The sequence below is a fragment of the Carcharodon carcharias genome, chromosome 3, assembly GCF_017639515.1.
Source record: "Carcharodon carcharias isolate sCarCar2 chromosome 3, sCarCar2.pri, whole genome shotgun sequence".
Lineage (NCBI taxonomy): Eukaryota > Metazoa > Chordata > Chondrichthyes > Lamniformes > Lamnidae > Carcharodon > Carcharodon carcharias.
The window spans coordinates 53,503,207-53,530,518 of record NC_054469.1 but is presented as its reverse complement, the minus strand read 5'-3'; the positions used below and the strand labels follow the sequence as shown (position 1 = coordinate 53,530,518).

The 27,312-nt window shown below is 43.6% G+C and overlaps 1 protein-coding gene across 1 annotated transcript in view; it reads right to left on the bottom strand.

The window, feature by feature from the left end:
• odad2 (outer dynein arm docking complex subunit 2) overlaps nt 1-27,312 on the bottom strand; it is a 469,867-nt gene that overhangs the window by 259,401 nt on the left and 183,154 nt on the right. Inside the window, exons 12-13 of the mRNA XM_041183936.1 lie at nt 18,591-18,800; nt 15,173-15,409 (exon numbers count right to left, since the gene is read on the bottom strand). Coding sequence (XP_041039870.1) covers nt 15,173-15,409; nt 18,591-18,800 — 447 coding nt within the window. The remainder of the gene's footprint in view (nt 1-15,172; nt 15,410-18,590; nt 18,801-27,312) is intronic.

Below are 27,312 nucleotides of genomic sequence, written 5' to 3'. Positions count from 1 at the left end.
ACCCTTCAACATTCAGATCCCAGCCTTGGTCACCCTGCAGCCATGTCTCTGTGATAGTTATCGTCATATTTCTATCTGTGCAAGCAATTCATCCATTTTGTTACGAATTGTATCCCACTTCCAGATTTTCTGACCAATCAGAGGCAAATTCCTGAGAAGTGCCAGAAAAACAGGGAAATAATAGCAGGAGATTTCAACCACCCTAATGTTAACTTGGATAAAATCTGTATAGAGGGCACAGAATTGTTAAAATGCATTCAAGCAAGCTTCTTAGCCAGTATGTGGTGAACGCAACAAGAGGAGGGACAGTTCTGGACTTAGTTTTAAGAATGAAGCCGGGAAAGTGTAAGGATTATTAGTGGAACAGAATTTTGGTGATAGTGATCATAATTCAGTTAGTTTTGGGATAGTTATGGAAAAGGATAAAGATAGCTCAGGAGTAAAAGTTCTCATTTGGGGAATGGCCAATTTTCAAAAATTTATTTACGGGTGTGGGCGTTGCTGGCAAGGCCAGCATTTATTGTCCATCCCTAATTACCCTTGAGATGGTGGTGGTGAGCTGCCTTCTTGAACCATTGCAGCCAGTGAAGTAATGGAAGGGGTCATCAAAAATGCTATCAAGCAGCACTTGCTCAGCAACAACCTGCTTACTGACACCCAGTTTGGGTTCCCTAGGGCTACTCAGCTCCTGACCTCATTAGAGCCCAGGTTCAAACATGGACAAAAGAGCTAGCTCTAGAAGTGAGGTGAGAGTGACTGCCCTTGATATCAAGGCAGCATTTGACCGAGTGTGGCTTCAAGGAGCCCTAGCAAAACTGGAGTCAATGAGAATCAGGAAGAAAACTCTCCACTGGTTGGAGTCATACCTAGCACAAAGGTTGTGGGATGTCAGACATCTCAGCTCCAGGACATCACTACAGGAGTTCCTGAGGGTAGTGTCGTCGGCCCAATTACCTTCGCTGCTTCATCAATGACCTTCATTCCATCATAAGGTCAGAATTGGGGATGTTCGCTGATGATTGCACAATGGTCAGCACCATTCATGACTACTTAGATACTGAAGCAGTCCACATCCAAATGCAGCGAGACCTGGACAATATCCAGGCTTGGGCTGACAAGTGGCAAATAACATTCATACCACACAAGTGCCAATCAATGACCATCTCCAACAAGAGAGAATCCATCGCCCCTTGACTTTCAATGGCATTACCATCACTGAATGCCCCACTATTAACATCTTGGGGGTTACCATTGACCAAAAACTGAACTGGATTAGCCATATAAGTACTGAAGTACTGTGGCTATAACAGCATGTCAGGGGCTAGGAATCGTGTGATAAGTAACTCACCTCCTGACTCCCCAAAGCCTGTCCACCATATCAAGGCACAAGTCAGGGGTGTGATGGAATACTCCCCACTTGCCTGGATGAGTGGAGCTCTCACAACACTGAAGAAGCTTGACACCATCCAGGACAAAGCAGCTTGCTTGATTAGCACCACATCCACAAACATTCACTCCCTCCACCTGCGCACTGTAGCAGCAGTGTATACCATCTACAAGATGCACTGCAGGAATTCACCAAGGCTCCTTCGACAGCACCTTCCAAACCCACAACCACTAGCAGCTAGAAGGACAAGGGCAGCAGATAAATGGAAACACCACCATCTGGAAGTTCCCCTCCAAGTCACTCACCATCCTGACTTGGAAATGTATCGCCGTTCTTTCACTGTTGCTGGGTCAAAATCCTGGAACTTCCTTCCTGGGGTTGTACCTATGCCAAAAGGACTGTAGAGGTTCAAGAAGGCAGCTCACTACCACCTTTTCAAGGGTAAATAGGGAATGGGCAATAAATGCTGGCCCAGCCAGTGAAGCCTGCATCCCATGAATGAATTTAAAAAAAAGTCCATGTAGTAAAGGTACACACTGTGCTGTAGGGAAGGAGTTCCAGGATTTTGATCCAGCGACAGTGAACGGACAGCGATATATTTCCAAGTCAGGATGGTGAGGGGCTTGGAGGGGAACTTCCAGGTGGTGGTGTTCCCATGTCCTTCTAGATGGTAGTGGTCATGGGTTTGGAAGGTGCTGTCTAAGGGGCCTTGGTGAGTTTCTTCAGTGCATCTTGTAAATGGTACACACTGCTGTCACTGTTTTTTAGTGGTGGAGGGAGCGAATGTTTGTGGAAGGAGTTCCAATCAAAGGGACTGCATTGTCCTGGATGGTGTCAAGCTTCTTGAGTGCTGTTGGAGCTGTGCTCATCCAAACAAGTGGAGAGTATTTCATCATACTCTTGACTTGTGCCTTTTAGATGGTGGACAGGCTTTGGGGAGTCAAAGGTGAGTTACTCACTGTATGATTCCAAGCCTCTGACCTGCTCTTGTAGCCAGTATTTATGTGGCTAGTCCAGCTCAGCTTCTAGTCAATGGTAACCCCCAGGATGTTGATTGTGGGGGATTCAGCAATGGTAGTGTCATTGAATGTCATGGCGCGATGGTTAGATTCTCTCTTGTTGGAGATGGTCATTGCCTAGAACTTGTGTAGCACGAATGTTACTTGCTACTTGTCAGCCCAAGCCTGGATATTGTTCAGGTTTTGCTGCATGGACATGGACCGTTTCAATATCTGAGGAGTTGCGATTGGTGTGTAACATTGTGCAATCATCAGCAAACATCCCCACTTCTGACCTAGGATGGAAGGAAGGTAAACAATGAAGCAGCTGAGGAAACAGCTTCTTGAGGATAAATCAGTGTCACAGCAATGGCATTCAAAGAGGAGATAGTGAGCGTTTAGAACAGATACATTCCCACAATGAAAAAAGGTGGGGCTCCCAAACCTTGAGCTCTCTCGGTGTCCAAAAGCATATAGGATAGGATAAGGCAAAAAAAGGGGAAGCTTATGCTGGATATCAATGGCTAAATAATGGCAAAAATCCTGGAGAAGTGCAGAAAGTGCAGGCATGAAATTAAAAAGGAAATTAGAAAAGCAAGGAGTGGGCTTGAAAAAAATATTGGCAAATAAAACAATGGATAATCCAAAGAGGTTTTTTAAAAATATAAAGAACAAGAGGTAACTAAGGAAAGTGCAGGGCCTATCAGAGACCCAAAAGATACAAGCGTGAGGAGGAGGAAAAAGTGAGCATGGTTCTTAGTGCGTTTGTCTTCATAAAAGAGAGTGCCGGTATCACCTTTTGTAGTTATGAAGGAGGAGTGTGAAATATTGAATGAGGTAAATATAGGAGGGGAAATATTAAGCATGTAGCATCCTTGAAAGTAGATAAGCCACCAGGCCTGGATTAATGCATCCCAGACTGTTAGAAGAAGCAAGGAAGTAAGTAGCAGAGGTTCTGACCATTATTTTCCAAATCCCCACCTAACAGTGTGGCGCTGGAGGGTTGCTACTATTGTGCGACATTAGATAGATTGGAGAAGTTGGGACTGTTTGCCTTGGAGAAGAGAAGATTTAGGGGTATTCAAAATTATGAGGTGCCTGGACAGAGTAGATCGGAAAAATCTGTTCCCATTGGTGCAAGGATCAAGAACACGAGGATTCAGATTTAAAGTAATTGGCAAAAGAAGCAATGGCGACATGAAGAAAAACCTTTTCTACAGGGAATGGTTAGAATCTGGAATGCAATACCTGGTGGAGGCAGGTTCAATCAAGGCATTCAAGAGGGAATTGGATCATTATCTGAAAAGTAAGAGTGCGCAGGGATATCTGAGCCAAAGGCAGGGAAGTGGCACTAGGTGAATTGTTCCTTCAGAGACCCTCCTACTGTGCTGTAACCATTCTGTGATTTCAATACTGAGTAACATACAGGCCAGTCAGCCTAACTGCATTAGTGGGCACATTATTGGAAAAAATTCTAAGGGACGATATAAATCATCACTTGGAAAGGCATGGATTAATCAAGTACAGCAATTTTCACCTAGAGGACGACAGGGACTTGGAACTCACTGCTTCAAAGTGGTAGAGGCAGAAACTCTCATCACACTTAAAAAGTACTTGGATGTATACTTGAAGAGCTGTGTTATGCAGGGCGACAAACCTAGAGCAGGAAAATAGGATTAGGTTGGGTAGCTCTTCCTCAGCCGGCACAGACATGATAGGCCGGATGACCTCCTTGTGTGGTAAGATTTCAATGCTTTCTATGATTTTGTTTTATTCTATGACAGTCAGCATGAATTTATTAATGTCTTCTTTACTAACCTTATAATTTTTGTGAAGAGATAAGAAGAGTCGATGAGGGTAGCATGTCTGATGTAGTATACATGGATTTTAGTAAGGTTTTTGACAGGGTCCCAAATAGCAGACTAGTCAACAAAGTAAAAACCCATGGGATCATAGGCACAGTGGGCACATTGGGTCCAAAAATGGCTTGGTAATATGAAGCAAAAGGTCATGGTCAATGAGTGTTTTTACGAAAGACTATTTCCACTAGTTTAGTAGTATGTTGCACCTTTTTGTGGTCTCTCAATGATTTAGACTTAAATGTAGAGGGCATGATTAAGAAGTTTGAAGACATTATAAAAATTGGCCTTATGGTTCATAGTGAGGAAGAAGGCTTTATAATATTGGAAGATAACAATGGACTAGTCAGGCAAGCCGAGAATTGGCAAATAGAGTTCAAGCCGGAGAAGTGTGGGATAATGCATTTGGGGAGGGCAAACAAGGCAAGGGAATAAACAATATATGGTGGGATACTGAGAAGTGTAGAGGAACAGAAGGACCTTGAAATGCACATCCACTGATCCCTGAAGGGAGCAGGAGCTCTAGTTGCCAAAAAAACAGGGATGACTAAATTGGTAATGGATGACTTAAAACTAAAAGGAAAAGCTTACAAAAGTGCGAAAAGTAGGCAAAGAATAAAAGAGATATCAGCAAAAGGTGGCAAAACAGATAGTAACAGCTACAAAAAAAGAGTATGGAAAGGAACTTGCAAGCAAAATATAGCAGGGAGCTGGTTGGGGCAATTGAGAAGTTCTACCTCAACCCTCTTCTCACCCTCTGCCAATAACTTTATATCTAGGTCCCCTGGTTAGTAACCTCGCTTCTCAAGAAAGTGGGTCCTTCCAATCTACTCCATCTAGCCCTCATAATTTTAGACATCTCAGTTGGTGGTTAAAAAGGCTTAGGAATACTTTTCATTATTAGCTAAGACCTAGAATATAAGAGTAGGGAGGTTATGCTAGAGCTGTATAAAACACTAGTCAAGCCGCAGCTAGAGTACTACAGTCTGCTCACCACAATACAAGAAGTATGTGATTAGACTAGAGAGGGAACAGATGAGATTTATGAGGATGTTGCCAAGACTGAAGAATTTTAGCTATGAGGGGAAACTGGATAGGCTGGGGTTGGACATTTTTGGAACAGAGGAGGCTGAGGGAAGATTTAATTGCTTTTTTATGGCAATTAGAGCTCTTGCTCCTTTGGCCAGTTTACTATGGACAGCCTCTGAGTCATCGCATTGTAGTCAGTCTTGTCTAAATCTCGAATCTTAGTAGTCGTTTCTCATTTCTCCCTTTCAAATACGACATTGACCTCAATCATATTATGGTGTGTTAGGATAAATGTTCACTTAACATTAAGCTATTGACTAAAGGTCATACGAGACACTTGCCTTTATCAATCGAGGCACGGATTACCAAAGTAGGGAGGTCATGTTGGAGATGTAGAAAACCTTGGTGAGGCCACAGCTGGAGTATTGTGTGCAGTTCTGGTCACCACATTGTAGGAAGGATGTGATTGCACTAGAAAGGGTGCAGAGGAGATTCACCAGGATGTTGCCTGGAATGAAACATTTAAGTTATGAAGAGAGGTTGGATAGACTTGGGTTGTTTTCGTTGGAGCAGAGAAGACTGAGAGACAACCTGATCGAGGTATACAAGATTATGAGGGGCATGGACAGGGTGGATAGGGAGCAGCTATTCCCTTTAGTTGAAGGGCCAGTCATGAGGGGACACAAGTTCAAGGTGAGGAGCAGGGGGTTTAGGGGGGATGAGAGGAAAAACGTTTTTACCCAGAGGGTGGTGACGGTTTGGAATGCGCTGCCTGGGAAGGTGGTGGAGGTGGGTTGCCTCACATCCTTTAAAAAGTACCTGGATGAGCACTTGGCATGTCATAACATTCAAGGCTATGGGCCAAGTGCTGTTAAATGGGATTAGGTAGGTAGGTCAGGTGTTTCTCACTTGTCGGTGCAGACTCGATGGGCCGAAGGGCCTCTTCTGCACTATGTGATTCTGTGATTTTGTAAATGCAGCTCATTATTCATTTCTAAATCTAATATGGTATGCCTCCTTGTTTGATCTAAAATATATTGTTTCAGAAAACTATGCTGAACACACTCAAAAAACCTGCAACCTTTCTGTTGTGCTAATCTGCTCATCCAAATCTATACAATAACTTAAACCCCATTAAAACCACTCCATCTTTGCTACACACTTGTCCAATCTCACATTTCACCATCCGCAAAAACATCAAGTTTCACAAGTACACTGACAGTCTACCTCATCATCTCCTCTCTTGACCCCTATACCGTCTCTGATTTGTCACACTGCTGTCTGACAATCCAATTGTAGATTTTCTTAACTTCCTTATTCAGCCATGGATGATGCATCCTTCTCAGAGAGTCTTTCTTTCTTACTGGGATAAATCTTTGCTGAGAGTTATAAAATATCTCCTTAAAAATCTGCCACTGCATCTCTACTGTCCTTCCCTTTAACCTAGTTTCCCAATTCACTTTTGCTAGCTTTGCTTTCATTTCCTTATGATTACCATTATTCAAGTTTAAAACACTAGTCTCAGACACTTCTACCCTTCAAGATGGACATGAAATTCTATTACGTTATGATCACTGACGCCTAGAGCCTCCTTCATTATGAGGTTACTGATCATCTTGTCTCATTGCTCATTACCAGGTCCAGAAAGCCTACCCCCTGTTTGGCTTTAGAAGGTAATGCTCTAAGAAATTGCCCCGAATACACTCAATGAACTCATGTTCCAGACTACATCTGCCAATCTGATTTGACCAATCAACATGTAGATTAAAGTCACTCATGATTATTGTCATACCTTTCTTACACACCTTATTTATTTCTTCCTGCATACCCTGTCCTACCATGTAACACCATCACCTGGAAGTTCCCCTCTGAGCCACACCCCATCCTGACTTGGAAATATATTGCAGTTCCTTTACTGTCGCTGGGTCAAAATCCTGGAACTCCTTTATTAACAGCAAGGTGGATGTACCTACACCACATGGACTGCAGCGGTTCAAGAAGGCAGCTCACCACCAGCTTCTCAAGGGCAATTAGGGATGGGCAATAAATGCTGGCCTAGGAGTTTTAAGTTCTTTGACAGCTTGAGACTTTCATCTGACTGTTCCTTTTGACAGCTCCTCTTAACTGTTCCAGTGTGTTTATGCACTTTTATGCAGATTCATGTCTAGTTTTAACAATCCCAAATGGCAGGTTACCTCTCCCAAAGAGCACCTTACCTCTCCCAAAGGTGTCCTGGTAAGATATACAAAAGGGTACCTTGCCTCTCCAAAAGGATACGCTATCTACTGAAGCAACTCCACGAAGTTTAGACCTGCTCCTACCAGGTCTAACCTGCACATGTTGTTTCCCACACGTGGCTGATGAAAATCAGACATGACTGGAGGCAGCTGTGCTACGGATGTGCAATTTGGAACCTCCCGGGGAAGGCAATGGTGTGGTATTGTCGCTGGACTAGTAATCCAGAGACCCAGCATAATGGGGTCAGGTAGGTAGGTCAGGTGTTTCTCACGTGTTGGTGCAGACTCGATGGGCCGAAGGGCCTCTTCTGCACTGTGTGATTCTCTGATTCTGTGAATGCTCTGGGGACTCGGGTTCAAATCCTGCCATTGCAAATGGTGGAATTTGAGTTCAAGAAAAATCTGGAATTAAAGGTGCAATGATGACCGTGAAACCATTGTCGATTGTTGTAAAAACCCATCTCGTTCACTAATGTCCTTTAGGGAAAGAAATCTGTCATCCTTACCTGATCCGGCCTACATGTGACTCCAGAACCACAGCAATGTGGTTGACTCTTAAATGCCCTCTGAAATGGCCTAGCAAGCCACTCAGTTGTAACAAACCGCTACAAAGACACAAAAAAGGAATGAAATCGGACGCACCATCCGGCATTGACCTAGGCACCGGAAATGACAACAGCAATCCCTGTTGACCATACAAAGTCCTCCTTACTAACATTTGGGGGCTAATGCCAAAATTGGGAGAGATGTCTCACAGACTAGTTAAGCAACAGCCTGACATAGTCATCCTCATGGAATCATACCTTACAGATAATGTCCCAGATCCACCATCACCATCCCTGGGTGTCCTGTCCCATCGGCAGGACAGACCCAGCAGAGGTGGCGGCACAGTGGTATACAGATGGGAGGGAGTTGCCCTGGAGCCCTCAAGTCGACTCCGGACCCCATGAAGTATCATGGCATCAGGTCAAACATGGGCAAGGTAACCTCCTGCTGATTACCATGTACCGCCCTCCCTCAGCTGATGAATCAGTGCTCCTCCATTTTGAACATCACTTGGAGGAAGCACTGAGGATGGCAAGGGTGCAGAATGTTCTCTGGGGGACTTCAATGTCCATCACCAAGAGTGGCTCGGTAGCATCACTACTGACCGAGTTGGCCGAGTCCTAAATGGCATAGCTGCTAGAGTGGGTCTGCAGCACGTGGTGAGGGAACCAACACGAGGGAAAAACATACTCAACCTCATCCTCACCAACATGCCTGCCGCAAATGCATCTGTCTATGGCAGTATCAGTAGGAGTGACCGCTGCACAGTCATTGTGGAGACGAAGTCCCGACTTCACATAGAGGATACCCTCCATCGTGTTGTGTGGCAGTACCACCATGCTAAATGGGATAGAATTCGAACAGATTTAGCAACTCAAAGCTGGGCATCCATGAGGCACTGTGGGACATCAGCAGCAGCAGAATTGTACTCGGACACAATCTGTAACCTCATGGCCTGGCATATCCCCCACTCTACCATTACCATCCAGCCAGGGGACCAACACTGGTTCAATGAAGAGTGCAGGAGGGCATGCCAGGAGCAGCACCAGGCATATCTTAAAGTGAGGTGTCAACCTGGTGAAACTATAAAACAGGACTACTTGCGTGCCAAACATCATAAGCAGCAAGTGATAGACATAGTTAAGCGATCTCACAACCAACGGATCTGATCTAAGCTCTGCAGTCCAGTGGTGGACAATTAAACAACTGACGGAGGAGGTGGCTCCACAAATATCCCCATCCACAATGATGGAGGAGCCCAGCACAGCAGTGCAAAAGGTAAGGATGAAGCATTCGCATCAATCATCAGCCAGAGGTGCCGAGTGGATGATCCATTTTGGCCTCCTCTGTAGGTCCCCAGCATCACAGATGTCAGTCTTCAGCCAATTTGATTCACTCGACGTGATATCAAGAAACAACTGAAGGCACTGGATACTGCAAAGGCTATGGACCCTGACAATATTCTGGCAATAGACCTGTGCTCCAGAACTTGCCGAGCCCCTTGCCAATCTGTTCCAGTATAGCTTCAACACTGGCATCTACCTGTCTATGTGCAAAATTGCAGAGGTGTGACCTGTACACAAAAAGCAGGACAAATCCAACCCGGCCAATTACCGCCCCACCAGTCTACTCTCCATCATCAGTAAAGTAATGGAAGGGGTCATCAATAGTGCTATCAAGCGGCACTTGCTTAGCACTGATGCCCAGTTTGGGTTCCGCCAGGGCCACTCAGGTCCTGACCTTGTTACAGCCTTGGTTCAAACATGGACAAAAGAGCAAAACTCACGAGGTGAGGCGCCAGTGATTGTCCTTGACATCAAGATAGCATTTGACCGAGTATGGCATCAAGGAGCCCTAGCAAAACTGGAGTCAGTGGGAATCAGGAGGAAAACTCTCCGCTGGTTGGAGTCATACCTAGCACAAAGGAAGATGGTGGTGGTTGTTGGAGGTCAGTCATTTCAGCTCCAGGACATCACTGCAGGAGTTCCTCAGGGTAGTGTCCTAGGCCCAACCATTTTCAGTTGCTTCATCAATGACCTTCCTTCCATCATAAGGTAAGAAGTGGGGATGTTCGCTGATGATTGCACAATGGGTAGCACTATGCGTGACTCCTCAAATACTGAAGCAGTCCATGTCCAAATGCACCTGGAAATATTCAGGCTTGGGCTGACAGGTGGAAGTACCAATCGCGCCACACAAGTGTCAGGCAATGATCATCTCCAACAAGAGAGAATCAAACCCTCGCCCCTGGATGTTCAATAGCGTTGCCATCACCGAATCCCCCACTGTCAACAACCTTGGGGTTACCGATGACCAGAAACTGAACTGGACTAGCCATATAAATACTGTGGCTAGGAATCCTGCGACAAGTAACTCGTCTCCTGACTCCCCAAAATCTGTCCACCATCTACAAGGCACAAGTCAGGAGTGTGATGAAATACTCCCCACTTACCTGGATGATTGCAGCTTCTACAACATTGAAGAAGCTGGACACTGTCCAGGACAAAGCAGCCTGTTTCATTGGTACCACATCCACAAACATTCACTCCCTTCACCAACGATGTCCAGTAGCAGCAGTGTCCACCATCTACAAGATGGAATTCACCAAGGTTCCTTAGGCAGCACCTTCCAAACCCACAATCACTACCACCCAGAAGGACAAGGGCAGCAGATAGATGGGAACACCACCACCTGGAAGTTCCCCTCTAAGTCACTCACCATCCTGAGTTGGAAATGTATCATCGTTCCTTCATTGTCGCTGGGTCAAAATCCTGGAATTCCCTTCCTAACAGCACCGTGGGTGTACCTACACCACATCAACTGCAGCGGTTCAAGAAGGCAGCTCACCACCACCTTCTCTAGGGCAACTAAGGATAGGCAATAAATGCTGCCCCAATCAATCAAACTCACATATCGTGAATGAATAAAAAAAAACTCCTGTGAAAATTGTAGGTATTATGTTCAGGGCACGATTTCTATATTCCAGCCTCCAGAGCCATTTTCGCAAAACAGAGAGATTCTCTGTCATTGTGAAAATTCAGGCCATAGTGTTTACAGTACAAAACCATCAGCTCAACAGGTCCATGCCTGTCTTTGTGTTTCATATGAGCCTCCTCCCACCCTTCTTCATCCTTTTTCCTTCTTGTAGTTCCCTCACCACTTGCCACAGGTCCAGTCTGGCAGATATATCCTTTGGGACTCAGCCAGCTTGGTAAGTAGTAGTGCAACTGAGCTACTCTTGATGATGAACATTGGAGTCCCCCACCCAGAGTACATTATTTTCCCTTGCTCCCTCAGTGCTTCTTCCAAGTAATGTTTAATATGGAGGAGCACTGATTCAACTTGACTGAGGATGATAGGTGATAATCAGCAGCAAGTTTCCTGATGCCATGAGACTTCATGGGATCGATGTTAATGTTAAGGACTCCCAGAGCCACCTTCTCTGGAGTGAATGCCACTGTGTACATTCAATTCCAACATTAATTTTCAGTTTCCTTAATCATCCAAGTTTAACTCCTGCTAGGGAGCTAATTTATTTGGGGGTGGGATATCCAGCTCCACAGCTTCTAGCTAAAGGGTACATGTTGTACATGCCTACATCAGAGACCACTACTTTCATGGATTGTCATGATGCAGCAGAAGAGCTGAGAAGTGGTGAAGTGGAGGACTGGTCTTTTGGACTTACATGATACTGCACAGATGGGTGAAATGTTCTGGGAGACTGAGTAATGAATATTAAACAGATCTATTTGTGAAATAGGCAGCTGTTGTGAAAGTCCTCTCATCAGGGCCTGGTGTAGTATTCCTGATTACAGAACTGTTGTAAAAACAACATTCTTATTGTTATTGATGAAACCGAAACATTTGCAGCTCGTCAACATCATAGTTGTGTTTGGGTGCCCAGATGGCCACATCAATGTCACAATAATATTCTGGACTTCGTAGAATCCTGCATTTCACAGGAACTGCAGTGCCCTATTGTTTTATCATACCATTTTCCCCAAGGAAAATCAAATATATTTGCCTCTTGAATAAAATATCAGTGGCCTGTCTGATGGACCTGCATACTAAAGATATTGCTAATAGCTCCTGGGACAGCCTGGTAACACAAAAGGACATTGAATTTTAAGGTGCTTGAGAATTTGACTGCCATTGACAGTGCAATTCCTGTGGTTTATGTTGTTGGTGGGTCAACTTGCAGCAGATAGCACAACAGCATCACTGCCTCATTAACCCTGGTCTAAAAATACTGTGCCTCTGAGAATTCTGGATTCAAGAGAGAAATGGTGACATAATGGTATTGTCACTAGACTGGTAATCCAGAGGCCCAAGGTAATGCTCTGGACACCTGGATTGGAATCCCACAACCAACTCCATAAAAATCTGGAATTAAAAGTCTAAAGGTGACCAGGTAACCATTGTTGATTATTGTAAAAACCCATTCTTAGGGAAGGAAATCTGCTGTCCTTACTGACTCCAGACCCACAGCAATGTGGTTGGCTCTTAAATTAGGGATGGGCAATGAATGCTGGCCTAGCCTGCAACAAATAATAAAAAAAATCATATACTGTTGGGTGTTTGTGGTGTGGTCATCTCATGAGTAAACAAACTCTAATTGGCTGTTGCAGGTTAATTATCTCAGTCCCAGGACATCAGCTCAAGGTAGTGTCCTAGGCCTAAACATCTTCAGCTGTTTCATCAATGACCTTCACTCCATCATAAGGTCAGAAGTGGTGATCTTCATGCTAATTACACAATGTTCAGCATCATTTGTGACTCCTCAGATACTGAAGCAGTCCATATCCATGTATAGCAAAACCTGGACAATATCCAGGCTTGGGCTGATAAGTGGCAAGTAACTTTTGTGCCAGGCAATGACCATCTCCAACAAGGGAGAATCTAACCATCTCCCCTTGATGTTCAATGGCATTATCATCAACATTCTGGGGGTTACCATTGACCAGAAACTGAACTGGATCAGCCATATAAATACTGTGGCTACAAGAACAAGTCAAAGGCTGGGAATTCTGCAGAAAGTAACTCACCTCCTGAATCCCTAAAGCCTGTCCACCATCTACAAGGCACAAGTCCAGAGTGTGATGGAATACTCTCCACTTGCCTGGATGAGTGCAGCTCCAACAACACTGAAGAAGCTTGACACCATTCAGGACAAAGCTGCCTGCTTGATTGGCACCCCTTCTAATACAATAAACATTCACTCCCTCCGAGGCATAATGGCAGCAATGTGTACCATCTACAAGGTGCACTGCAGCAATGAATTAAGGTTTCTTTGACAGCATCTTCCAAATCTGCGACCTCTACCACTTAGAACAGGCTTACCCAATCTTTTCGCATGGATGGGGCCACATTTCAATTTTTCTCACACTCGATGGGGGAGCAAATTTTGGAAAAATAAGTTTTGACACAACATTAAACTTGAATTTCCAAAAAAATCTGACATATGAAAAGAAACAACATGCTGAGCAAAGAAAAAATCACAACAGTAAATTGATAATTTTAAAAATGAGTAATAAATAAAGATGATCATTAGAGCATGAAAGGGTGAGAGTGTGTGTCAGCTTGCTCCCAGTCTCAGGTTGCTCACTCACTCACCCTCACCCACTGTGAGGATGGGTGAGAATGCCTGCTGGTGTGTGGAGATGAGGGTGAATGAGAATCCTGAGACTGGGAGTGAGCCAAATACAAACTCTCTCTTTCCTCTCACCCCCTCTCTCTCATACACACACACACACACTATCACCCGCCCTCCCACACACTCCCTCACCCTTGCACACACTCACTCATTCGCCCTTCCACACACTCACTCACTCGCCCTCACACACACTCATTCACCCATCCTCAGACATACTCACACATTCACGTATCCTTACACACACTCCCTCACTCACCCATCCTCTCACACACTCATTCACACATACTCACTCTCCCTCACTAAATCTGTTGGGGTGGGGTGGTGGTGGTGGGGTGGTAGGTGCACAGACCTGGAGGTAGGCCTGAGGCCTAGCGGCGCCATGAAGCAGGTGGCTGCCAAAAAGAGTGGCAAGAGCCGGGAGGGACGGAGGGAGAGCTGGGAGGGTGCAGCCGCAGCCAGGAGGGATGCGGCCGGAGCCGGAAGGGTTGCGGCTGGAGCCGGGAGGGACACAGCCACAGCCAGGAGGGAAGCAGCTGGAGCTGGGAACAAGAGGCCACAGCCAGGCCAGAGCACTGGCAGCTGCAGGAAAGTGGCCGGAGCCACGGGAAAGCATAGTGAGTGGAGGCCCTGCATACTCCAGCGTCTCTCTATCTTCAGTGCTCGCAGTTCCTGGTGTTTGCTGTTCCTCTAATCACAGTCAGTTTCTCTCCCATGTTTGCTGCTGATAGGCTCAATAGTAAGCCAACAGTAGCAAATGCAGGAGAGAAACAGGCTGTGATTGGAGGAGCAGTCTCCTGCAGAAATCTTCAAACTCTCTGATCTGTCTTACGAGCATTTTAGCAATCAATCCAGGGACCACACAGGGGGGCTTTGAGGGCCACAATGCAGTCCACAAGCTGGACAAGTCTGACGTACAAGGACAAGGGAGCAGATGCATGGGAATACCACTACCTGCAAGTTTCCCTCCAAGTCACGCACCATCCTGACTTTGAATGATATCGTCATCCCTTCACTGTCACTGGGTCAAATCCTGGAACCCCTTTCCTAACAGCACTGTGGGTTCCTATGACACACAGAATGCAGTAGTTCTAGAATGCAACATACCACCACCTTCTCAAGGGCAATTTGGGATGGCAATAAATGCTAGTCTAGTCAGTAATGCCCAGATCCCATGAACAAATTAAAAAAATCTTTATGTCAATCCAATCATAGACATATTTGTCAGAAGTAAAAATTAAGTTGTCAAGTATCAGTATTTATCAGCTTTCAGATAAAGTCTGAATGTTTCTACTGCTAAATAAGCAAAAATATTACATTCATCTTCTAATCTAATTTTCTTTAAAGATGCTGTTTTTTGCTTTATTTGGACCTATGACAACATACAAGTAATATGAAATGAAAAAGAACAAGTATACATATTTTCAAAGAAAGTATAATTTCACATTGCCATTGATTTTTGTTACCTCTGAAGCACATTCTTGCAGTGTGCCGACAACTGGAATAAGCATATTTTCATGAGGAGACTTCAGCAGGCAAGCCAGCAAAGGAATACCACCAGCTTTACGAATAGCATCTTTATTTTTTTTACTTTTGCTGCAGCTCCAGAGTGCAAGAGCACCACATCGTGCCACTTCAATATCTTTTACTTGTTCTGCCGATAGATTAGCTGAGAGCATTGGAACACAGTCCAAAAGACCCACCTAAAATGATATAAAAAGAAAAAGATTTTAAAAACTGTTTTAAATATATTTTCATACATTCTGGTTCCAAAGTTTATCCAAGCAACTATTACCAAGACAAAAGTTCAAAGACTGAGGCACAGATAGAGTTTTGTTAGACAAAAAGGAAATGAATAGTGTTTAAAAAGGGATGGGGGGGATGGAGAAAAAATGCATTTATTGAAATAAATAGTGTGGATGAAATAAACTGACAGAACTGGAAGCAATTATTTTACAGGAGGATGCATATTTAACAGAATTAACAGAAACCTTTTTTCCTTTTCCTCTACGGCCAGAATTTTACATCCCGCAGGCGGAATCTACGGGCCAACCAGTCCATCCGCGAAATAGTGCGAGATGATGTCGGGCAAGCGTCCCGACGTCATCACGCACTCGGGCACGTGTGGCATTCGAAGCGCACCCGCCGACATTTAAGCGAGCAATTAAGCCCATTAAGGAGACAATGGAAAGCAATTTTTCGTGGCCACTTATATGGTTGAGGGATGGGCCAATCAGCTAGGTGGCCTTTACATTTTGCTTAAACCTCAATCCAGGGCGGAATGAAATCTCTGTGGGGAAATAAAATTAAAAATGATATCTGGGGACTGTTTTTTTTATGAGGTATGCTTTCAGGTGCTTGATTGTGCTGCATGAACATATTTTACAGCACTTTCGTTATTTTGTTTATTCTGTGGAGTTCTGCAGCTCTCTGAGGCAGCTGTCTGCCTTCATGGAGCTCACTGGAAGCGCTCCCCAGCACCAGCAGTGACGTCGGCGCCCGCTCTCTTCCCGAGCCCACTGGCAGTGCTGAGCCTTTGTCAGCGCACATTTCACGCTGGCTGGCCGTTAATTGGCCAGCCAGCCTGAAATAGCAGTCGGGGGGCGATTGCGGTCGGGGGGCCTGTTTCCTGTCCGCTCCCGGGCCCGTAGATCACGTGTGCCCGACGAGTGAAAAATTCAGGCCTATGTAAAGTACCTTGTGACATTTTCTACAATAAAGAAACATAGAATGTGACATTTCTGATGATAAACAAAATCTTTTAAAAATCATGCAAATCTCTTAATTATTTGCATTTGGCTAACTTTTCATATTCATTTACTGTTAAAATTTCTAATAGTTCTAACCTTCCTGATATGCAGGTTCCTCATAGCCAACCCCAGACCTGGCTCCATCTAGAAACATAGAAATTTTACAGCACAGAAGAAGGCCTGTGCCAGCTGGATAAGAGCAACCTAGCCTACTTCCATTTTCTAGCTCTTGGTCCATAGCCCTGTGGGTTACAGCACTTCAAGTTCATATCCATTTCTTTAAATGTGATGAGGGTTTTTGCCTTTACTATCTTTTCAAGCAGGAAGTTAAAGCCACCCACCACCTTCTGGGTAAAAATGTTCTCCTCTACTCCCCTCTAAGTCTTCTGCAAATAACTTTAAAGCTATCCTCTTGGCATTGCGCTCACAGGGGTTCCCTCTGATTATGTCAATGGGCTTGTGCTTGAAGAGGTGTAATTAAATATATACGTAATTATAATTGTACTGGGCAGGAAAGAGTTCACTTGTTCTTTCTATCCACCTTACATTCCAGCCAACATTTGAGAATACCATACATCAACTCTGGTTGGGCTTGGAACGGAACTTGCATAAAATCAAGGGCCTGCAAGGATCCTAGAAGCAGCCCGAAGATTATAGAGGAGCCTAAGTTAACGCAGCTGGGGTACTTTCCTTTCCCTAACCCAACAGATATCTTTTTAATAAAAACAAAAACTGCTGGAAAAACTCAGCAGGTTAGGTAGCATCTGTGGAGAGAAACGGTGAGTGGACTGCATATTACGGGGAGGGCAGATGGCGCCCTTTGGAAGCAAAGTTAGTATGGAGCCAACTCGCTCCATGCCAGCCCACCCTGCAGTCATAACGTCATCCAGGTGACCACCCACCTGCCGGGTTATGGGGGGTTTTAATCCCGGTGATGGGCTGGAAAGTAGTGGAGTGGGCACATTCCCCGTTTTACATGCACCGCTCCGCCCCCACTGAAAACACAGCCAGCAGGGGAACGTAAAATCCACCCCAATGTTTCAGGTCAAGTGACCTCAGAAAGCCTGCCGGTGGGACTTCCTTCTTCACCAAGGAGGAGGTTCCACCGTCGGGAACTGCCAGCCAATCAAATGCAGCTCCAGCAGTCCCAGCAGCGCCAAAAGTGCATTAGTGGGTGTTGCTGAGACGGCACCCAGTTTCAAGAAGAAGGCTCTATGGATCCTAGAGCATGGTAAGTCCAACATGTTGGACAGGGAGGGTTTGGGCAGCTTAGCAAGGGGGGCAGGGTGAGTGGGGGTGTTTGGTTTTAGAGAGCAGGCGAGTAGGAAGAAGTGGAAGTACTACCTTAGGGAGACTGCCAATGAGTATATATAGTGCGAATTCAGGTGCACAGGTTAGTAGAACAGCATAATTACCTGTCAATTAAATTCAAACCTCTCTATGACCTTGCCACTTATTTGCAAATTCCTTTATCTTTACATTCCCTCTCAATATTTCAGTCCTTTCTTTTTGGCATTTTATGAATGCTCTGCTCTTGCTTTGACACTGATGGCAGAATTTTCACCTGTTTGACCCTGCACTCTAGAATTCTTGGTCTAGACCTCTCCACTTCTATCACCTCCATCCATTTTAAAAAATCTTCTCAAAATCCAAGTTTTCCACCAAGCTTTAAGTTCCATCTCCTAATTCTCATACAATTACTTGCTCCTTTATTCAGCTTAACTATAATTTTTTTCCCTGTGTAAAGCACATTAGGATCCTTTGTACATTCAAGTTACTGTTGTTGAACCTGCTAACTTGACAAAAGCAAAATACTGTGGATGCTGGAAATCTAGAACAAAAACAAAAATACCTGGAAAAACTCAGCAGGTCTGACAACATCTGCGGAGAGGGATACAGTTGACCTTTCGAGTCTGTATGACCCTTCATCAAACGGATCATACAGACTTGAAATGTCAACTGTATCCCTCCCCGCTAATTTGACAGTTGTTATTAATAATTTTTTGTATCAGAAACACTTGTGAACGAAATTATTACAAATATCATTAAAACAAACTAAGCACACAGCTCTTTGTTCTACTAACCTAACTAAATTGCATAAATTGTAGTAATTTATCGTAAAACGATTATTTACCAGGCGCTGAATTCCACCATGAAGTCTGACAGTCTGTCTTGCTCTTCTGAATTTGGCTATATTGGCAATAGTTTCAGCAGCCAAACATTTGAGATCTTTATTGGAGGAGTCCAAAATTTTCACCATGATCTGTAAACCACCCAGTTCTGCCAAGCATCGCCGAATTTGTGAATTATTACTAATTTCTTTTAGAATCTTTAAAGAACCAACCTATGGATACATAAAAATGTTAGCTTTAATTTTTATGAATTGAAAGCAAAACTGAATAGCAAATTAGTCAGTTTGCTTAATGGTGATGTCACTTTCTTTGAATAGAAGCATCTTTCATGTACCATACTGAAGAAGTACTACCTGGAAGTCATCTGTCATCTTGATAATCCCATGCCATTACTTACGTCATTCTTCTTTCCAGAATTGGCTAAAGTGGACTGGGTTAAAAGGTTAAAAGAGAAGATTGTGGAGAAGCAACGGCAGCCATTTAAGGAGGTGCTTCGTAACTCTCAACAAAGATACCTTCAATACCAGAAGATTGCACCATTTGTGGCTAACTAAGGAAGTTAAGGGTGGTATCAAATTGAAAGAAAAGGTGTGCAGTGCTGCAAAGATTAGTGGTACGCCACAAGATTGGGAAAGGTTCAGAAACCAACAAAGGATGACTAAAAAAAATTAGAGGGAGAAAATGGACTATTAAAGAAAACTAGAACGCAATATAAAAATAGACATAAAAGCTTCACAAGAATATAAAAAAGGAAAGAGTAGCTAAAGTGAGCATTGGTCCCTTAGAAGGTAAGGCTGGGTAATTAATAATGGGAAACAAGGAAATGGCAGAGGCTTTGAACAAGTATTCTGTATCTGTCTTCATAGTAGAAGACACAAAGAGCATCCCAAGAAAAGTAGAAAATCAAGAGGTAAAAGGGAGGGAGTAACTTAAAATAGTCACTATCCCTAGAGGAAAAGTAATGGAAAAACTAATGGGGCTGAAGGCTGACAGGTCCTCTGCACCTGATAGCCTGCATCCTAGGATCTTAAAAGAAGTGGCTGCAGAGACAGTGGATGCTTTGTGTCATGAACACGTAAAAGATGTTTACTTAAAGTGGTCTGTGAGTTAAGAATGTGTGTATGTGTAAGTAGCCCTCTTTTAATTTATGAGTGGGCTAATTAAGAAAAATAACCCAGCAGTCAAGCTTTAGTCTTAAACAAAATAAAGGTTAGTTTATTACAAAAACTGCTGCTGAAAGTTCCTTAGATAAAAGTGATGAAGTTATCACCTAAAATACAGATCCAAAGTTTAAAATGCAGATAAAGGAAAAAGATACATGGAGAAAATTTTCTCTCCGCTGGGTGGGCTTGGCGGGAGCAGGCGCGCAGCCGATTGCCACCCGTAATTGGCTGCGCGCTGCCATTTTACATGGGTGGGCCAATTGAGGCCCGCTCAGCGTGACACGGACCCAGAAGCACGAAGTGCTCCCTGTGCGGGCGGGGGGAGGAGGGAAATTCGGGGCCTGTGCTCTTTCACGCATGCATGCGAAACAGCGCAGAAATCTCCCTCAGGGAGATTAAGTTGGTAATGAAAAATTGAAATAAAGAAAAAAATATTCAGACATGTCCCATCATGTGATAGTGTCACATGAGCTCGGACATGTCAATGAATTTTATTAAAATTTTTTACTGCATTTATAAATCCTTCATTAAACCTCATCCCGCCTGTGGATGAGGTGCCATGAAAAATGCGAAGGTCGCCTGGGCTCTTCGCCTGCCCGCCAACCTTCAGGTTGGTCAGGCAGCCCTGTTAATTATTTTAATTGCTATTTAAATGACCTTAATAGGCCTTTGATAGTTTGATGGGCATGCAGCCGACTCCGGTGCGCGCCCGCTGAACTGAAGATCGGAATGACACGCTGTGATGTCGGGGCACACGCCCCAATTTGCCACCCATCATTTCCCCCGTCGGCGAGCGGGCCCCCCCCCCCCACTCCCACATGCTGATCAGAAAAACTGAAAATCTGAATGACGCACGGTGACATCGGGACGCGTACCCGCGTCACCACACATCAGGGCCCCGTCCCCGAGCGGGGGACCCAAAAATTCTGGTCTATGTCTACAGGCTCCCCTCTAACCACCGCACATGCTGCTTCTTCAAAGAACTCTAATAAATTGGTTAAATATGATTTCCCTTTCATAAAACCATGCTGACTCTTCCCAATTACCTTGAGCTTTTTAAGTGCCCAGCGATAGCCTCTTTAATGGCCAACTCTAACACCTTCCCCACGACAGACATTAAACTAACTGGCTGATGGTTTCCTGTTTTCTGCCTCCTCCCTCTTTGAATAGAGGGGTTATATTTGCTACTTTTCAGTCTGATGGAAACTTTCCAGAATCTAGGGAATTTTGGAAAATTAACATCAATGCCACCTCTGAAGACCATCTGGACCCGGAGACTCGTCAACCCACAGCTCCGTCATTTTGCTCAGCACTGCTTCCCTAGTGATTGTAATTTCAGCAAGTTCGTCTCTCCCCTCCACCTCCTGATTTACAGCTATTACTGGAATGTTTTTGTATCCTCCATAGTGAAGACAGAAGCAAAATATTTGTTCATTTCATCCACCATTTCCTTATCTACTATTAACTCCCAATTCTCACTCTCTAGAGGACCAACATTCATTTTACCTACTCTTTTCCTGTTTAAATACCTGTAGAAACTCTTGTTAACCATTTTTACATTTCTAGCTAGCTTCCTTTCATTCTCTGCCATTCTTTATATTCTGACCAATCATCTGACCTGCCACTCACCTTTGTGCAGTTATAGGCTTTTTCTTTAAGTTTGATGCTTTCCTTACCTCCTTTAGTTAACCATAGATGGCAGGTCCTCCCTTTAGATTTTTCTTTATTGTAGGAATATACTTATTCTGAGTATTCTGAAATATCCCCTTAAATGTCTGCCACTGCTTCTCTACTGATCTATCCCCTAGCCTAGTATCCCAGTTCACCAGCTAGCTCGGCTTTCATGCCCACATAGTTGCCCCTTTTTACAGTTATACTAGTCTTAGACCCACTCTTCTCTCTTTCAAACTGGATGTAAAATTCAATCGTATAGTGATCGCTGCTACCTAGGGATGCCTTTATTATGAGATCATTAATCCTGTTACATTACACAATACCAAATCTGATATAACCTACTCTCTGGTTGGTTCCAGAATGTGCGGTTCTGAGAAATAATCTCAAAAGCATTCTATGAACTCCTCATCCAGGATACTACTGCCAATTCGATTGTTCCAGTTTATATGTAGGTTAAAGTCACCCATGATTATTGCTGTCCCTTTATCACAAGCACCCAATATTTCTTCTTGTGTACTTTGACCTACATTCTGGTTACTATTAGGGGGCCTGTAGACCACTCCCACTAGTGATTTCTTTCCTCTACTATGCCTCATCTCCACCCAAACTGATTCAATGTGCTTATCTCCTAAACCAAGGTTACCTCTATCTATTGCACAAATGCCATCCTTGACTGAGTGCTTACCCTCCACCTTTACTTAGCTTTCTATTCTTCTTGAAGGTTATATATCTCTCAATATTCAGGACCCAATCCTTGTCATCTTGCAGCCAGGTCTCCGTAATGGGTATCAGATCATATTTATTTACTTCAACATGTGCTATCAATTCAGTTACTTTGTTATGAATGCTACGCACATTCAGATAGAGAGCCTTTAGTTTAGTCTTTTTGTTATCTTTGTGACATCTAGTCTTGATTCTTTGCGCATTCTTAGGTTTTTTCTCTCTGTCCCTTGCTGCCATTCTCTGACCCTCATTTCCCATAGTACTATTTTCTTCTCTTACCTTGTCTCTAATCTTTGATATACCTTATCCTTTGCCCCCATAATTTTATAAGGCCAAGGCTAGGTTAGTGGCCTGGGGTTTTGATGAGGACTTCGCAGATAGAGAGTGGACTCACCCACAGTAGAGAGGATAATTTTGAAAATTTTTTCAGCCCTTTCAGTCATGTTTTCCTGGGAGTGTAAGTCAATAGACATAAAAGCTGCATTTCTGCAGGGGGATCACCTCCAGGCAGATGTGTTCCTCAAACCTCCTAAGGAGGTGCCAGATGTAGAAGGAAAACTTTGGAAGTTAAATAAGCGTGTTTATGATTTGAACGAGGTTTCCAGAGTACGGTGCTTTTCAGTTAGATCAGAGTTGTTAAAGTTGGGTTGTCTCCAACTGAAGGCAGATCCTGCCACGTTTTATTGGTACCATGGTGGGAAACTCAGGCATTTTTATGATGTTGACTACTTCCTATGGGGAGGTCCTAGTGAGTTTCAAAACAATGTTGCTGACAGGATTAGAACAGAATTTAAGGTTGTGAGTCCGGCTTCTGGAGCCTTTAAATATGTTGGTTGAAAATAAAACCATATGGGTTGATGTTTCTTTACATCAACAATCTTATTTAGAAAGCGTTAACCCTAGCACAGTCAATTGGGCTAGGTTCTCACAAAAAGATATAGATGCTTCCAAAGATGAGATGGAGCAGTTGCAAAGTCTTGCTGGACAATTGCAGCTGGCCGTGTCTGTGTGCCCAACCAGATCAAATTTTGATGTCTTAGAACTGAGTGTATAATGAAACATACCAAGGTCTAAGACATTTACGGATAAACAAAACATTCTAAAAAATAAAATAAAAGTGCTGAAATTTCCATCTTTGGGTAACCCCAAGAATATAAAATTGATTGTTTTAGTGATAGCTCTCATGCAAACCTTTGTGATGGGTTTTCAACTACAGTGGGTTTCATAATATTTCTAATGGGTTAAGTGAAATATGTTGCCTCTTGGCTTGCGAAGCCAAGAAAATAAGGAGAATAGTAAAAAGTTCCCTAGCTGCTGAGGCTTTTGCACTTGTCAATACAGTTGACATGACATTCTTTTTATCAAAGATATTAGGGGAAATTCTGAGGGAAATGCTGAAGAAAATGTACCAATAGAATGTTATATAGACAAAACTTCCCTTTGGGATAACGTGTACTCCACAAAGTGTGTAAACGAAAAAAGATTACGAATTGATATTGCAAATCTAAAACAAATGGAGATAAAGGAAATCCCCCAAACTCAAATGAGTAGGTAAAAAGCCATCAATTTAAAGATTGTTTTGACAAAAGGAATGTTTCTAGTGAGAAATTATTGGGAGTATTAGAAGAAAGACAACTCATGATTTGAATCTCAAATGTGTGACTTATTTCTTTTTCATCATTATTTTTTGTCTGAAGATAAAAATACACCTTTTTTAAGAAAGAGGGCAATCTGTTCATGTTGGAATCATGTTACAATGAAGTGCATGCTTTATTTGTAAGTGAGAGCAGCCTTTACTAATTGGGGACAGATTGGGTGATTATTCTTAAGTATATAAATACTGGTTTACACCAGTGTTGGGGGAGGAAAAGGGGAGTCAGTGCTTGTGCTCTGGTTTTTTGAATAAACCTGTGTTAAGGAAAATACTAGGTCCAGATTCATCCTTTACTCAATGCATACACAGTAACTTAAACAAGGCGGGCTGGTTAAAAGGCCGCCTTGGTGCTCCAGAACTTTGTACCACTTGTAAAAAATGCAATAAAACCAAAAACAGCCCTCAAGCTTCACCTCTTACACCTCCTCACCCCTCACATACTCCCAATACCCTATCCATGCCAATTCATAGCTCCACATCAAAGACAGCTAATCTCTTTATTTGCATTTGAGCTGTTAATCAATCTGTGAATTTACAAGTCCCCCACTGTGTTAATGATAGATTGTAGAAGCAGTCAAGCGGCACTAATGCTATAATGCCAACCCCAGACTTGCATCAACATACAGCTAGTGAAATTGCAAGCAGAGTCACAGCAGACTGTTTTTTTTTTAATTTAAAGGGCTTGACGGTTTAAATGACTTGACAGCTTGACTGGATGCAGAGATATTTCCTCTGGCTGGGGGGGGGGCGCAGTCAAGAACAAGAGGTCACAGTCTCAGGATACGGGGTAGACCATTTAGGACTGAGATAAGGAGAAGCTTCTTCACTCAGAGGGTGGTGAACCTATGGAATTCTCTACCACAGAAGGCTGTGGAGGCCAAGTCATTGAATATGTTTAAGAAGGAAATAGATAGATTTCTGCATTCGAAAGGTGTCAAGGGGTAAGGTGAGAGCATAGGAGTACGGCGTTGAGATAGAGGATCAGTCATGATCATAATGAATGGTGGAGCAGGCTCGAAGGGCTGATTGACCTATTGCTGCTCCTATCTTCTATGTTTCTATGTTTGACAGTTCCAAGGAGTTTATCCACTTTCTGCAGACATTCATGTCTACTCTTAACGATCTTAAAGGGGCACCTTACCTCTCAAAGGGTACCTGGACCTCTCCAAAAGGGTACTTTACCTCTCTAGATAACTCTAGCAGCTTTCATCCTTTTTCTGAAATGTCTAAAACCCATGAGTCATGTTTTAGACATCCCAGTAATGAAACTTGCATCTGTTTGAAGGCAGCAGCAATTTTTACATGTGCAGCTGCCTCTGTAGTTTGCACATCTGTGGTTCAGAAAGAGCCTGTTTTCCCCACAACTCCCACCACCCCCACCCCCGTCCCTCCAGCCAAACTGGCGGGTGCCATGTTCAGGTCGAGACTTCTGGTGTTGAGGCTCCGGTGCCATTTTGGCTTTGGCGAGGAGCTCTTTTGGCTTTGCAATATATTAGGCATGCTTTAAATTCCAGAATTAATTTTATTAATTGAATTTAAATCCCACATGAAACTCATATCCACAGAGCATTGGCCTGGGTATCTGGATTAGTGACATTGCCACTGCGCCATAATCACCCCCTAAATTTGTGAATGGTACTTAGATTGGTAGGAAAGCAAGTTGTGAGGATACAATGAGTCTGCAAAGGGACCAGTTAAGTGAGTGGGTAAAAATTTGGCTGATGGAGTGTAATGTGAAAAAATGTGAGGTTGTCCACTTTGGCAGGAAGAATAGAAAAGCAGAATATTATTTCAATGGAGAGAGACTATAGAATACTGCAGAGGGAACTAGGTGTCCTTCTACAAGAATAGCAAGTTAACATCTAGGTCCAGCAAGTAATTAGGAATGCAAATGGAATGTTGCCCTTAACTGCAAGGGGGATGGAGTATAAAAGTAGGCAAGTCTTGCTACAACTGTACAGGGCATTGGTGAGACCCGATCTAGAGGACTGTGTATATTTGGTCTCCTAAATTTAAGGACGGATCTACTTGCATTGTAAGCAGCACTAGACTGATTGATTCCTAGAACGAAGGATTTTCTTACAAGGAAAGGTTGAGGTGGTTCGGCCTCTACTCATTGGAGTTTAGAAGAATGAGAGGTGACCTTATTGAGACGTATAAGATTCTGAGGAGGGGCTTGTCAGCGTAAATGCTGAGAGGTTGTTTCTCCTCATAGGGGAATCCAGAACTGGGGGCACAGCTGAAACATAAAGGGTCGCTCATTTAACATATAAACATATGAAATAGGAGCAGCAGTTGGCCCCTCAAGCTTGCTCCGCCATTCGATAAGATCATGGTTGATCTGATTGTAATCTCAACTCCACATTCCCACCTACTCCTGATAGCCTTTCACCCCCTTGCTTATTTACCTGTGCCTTAAAAATATTCAAAGACTGTGCTTCCACTGTCTTTTGAGGAACAGAGTTCCAAAGGCTCACGACCCACAGAAAATATTTCTCCTCATCTCTGTCTTAAATGGGTAACCCCTTATTTTTAAACAGTGACCCCTAAGTTCTAGATTCTCCCACAAAAGGAAACATCCTTTCCATATCCACCCGGTCAAAACCTCTCAGGATCCTATATGTTTCAATCAAGTTGTCTCTTACTCTTCTAAACTCCAGTGGATATGAGCCTAGCCTGTATCCAACCTTTTCTCATAAGACAGGGGAGGCAGGCAGTGGCGTAGTGGTATTGTCACTGGACTAGTAATGCAGCGAATGAGGATAATGAATCCCACCATGGCAGATGGTGAAATATGAATTTAATTTAAAAAAAATCTGGAATTAAAAGTCTAATGATGGCCATGAAACCATTGTCAATTGTTGTAAAAACCCATCTAGTTCACTAATGTCCCTTTAGGAAAGGAAATCTGCTGTCCTTCCCTAGTCTGACCTACCTGTAACTCCAGACCCACAGCAATGTGGTTGACTCTTAAATGACCGAGCAAGCCACTCAGTTCTCAAGGGCAATTAGGGATGGGCAATAAATACTGGCCAAGCTAGCAACGCCCCAATCCCATGAAAGAATTTTTTAAAAATCCCTCCCATTGTAGATATTAGTGTAGTAAACCTTCACTGAACTGCTTCCAACACACTTCCTTCCTTAAATAAGGAGACCAATACTGTGCTCAGTACTCCAGATATGGTCTCACCAATGCCCTGTATAACCTCTCTATTCTCTAGTTGTTATGATCCCCAAAGCCTTCAACCATCTAAAAGACATAAATCAGGAGTGGGATGGAATATTGTCCACTTGCCTGGATGAGTGCAGCTCTCATTACACTCAATAAGACTGGCAACCCATCCATCATTTAAGACATTCACTCCCTCCCACACTAGTGCACCTTGGTTGTAGTATGTACTATCTACGATGCATTGCAGCAATTTATCAAGCCTTCTTCAACAACATCTCTCAAACTTGTGACCTCTACTGCCTAGATGGATCAGGACAATAGGTGCATGGGAACACTAC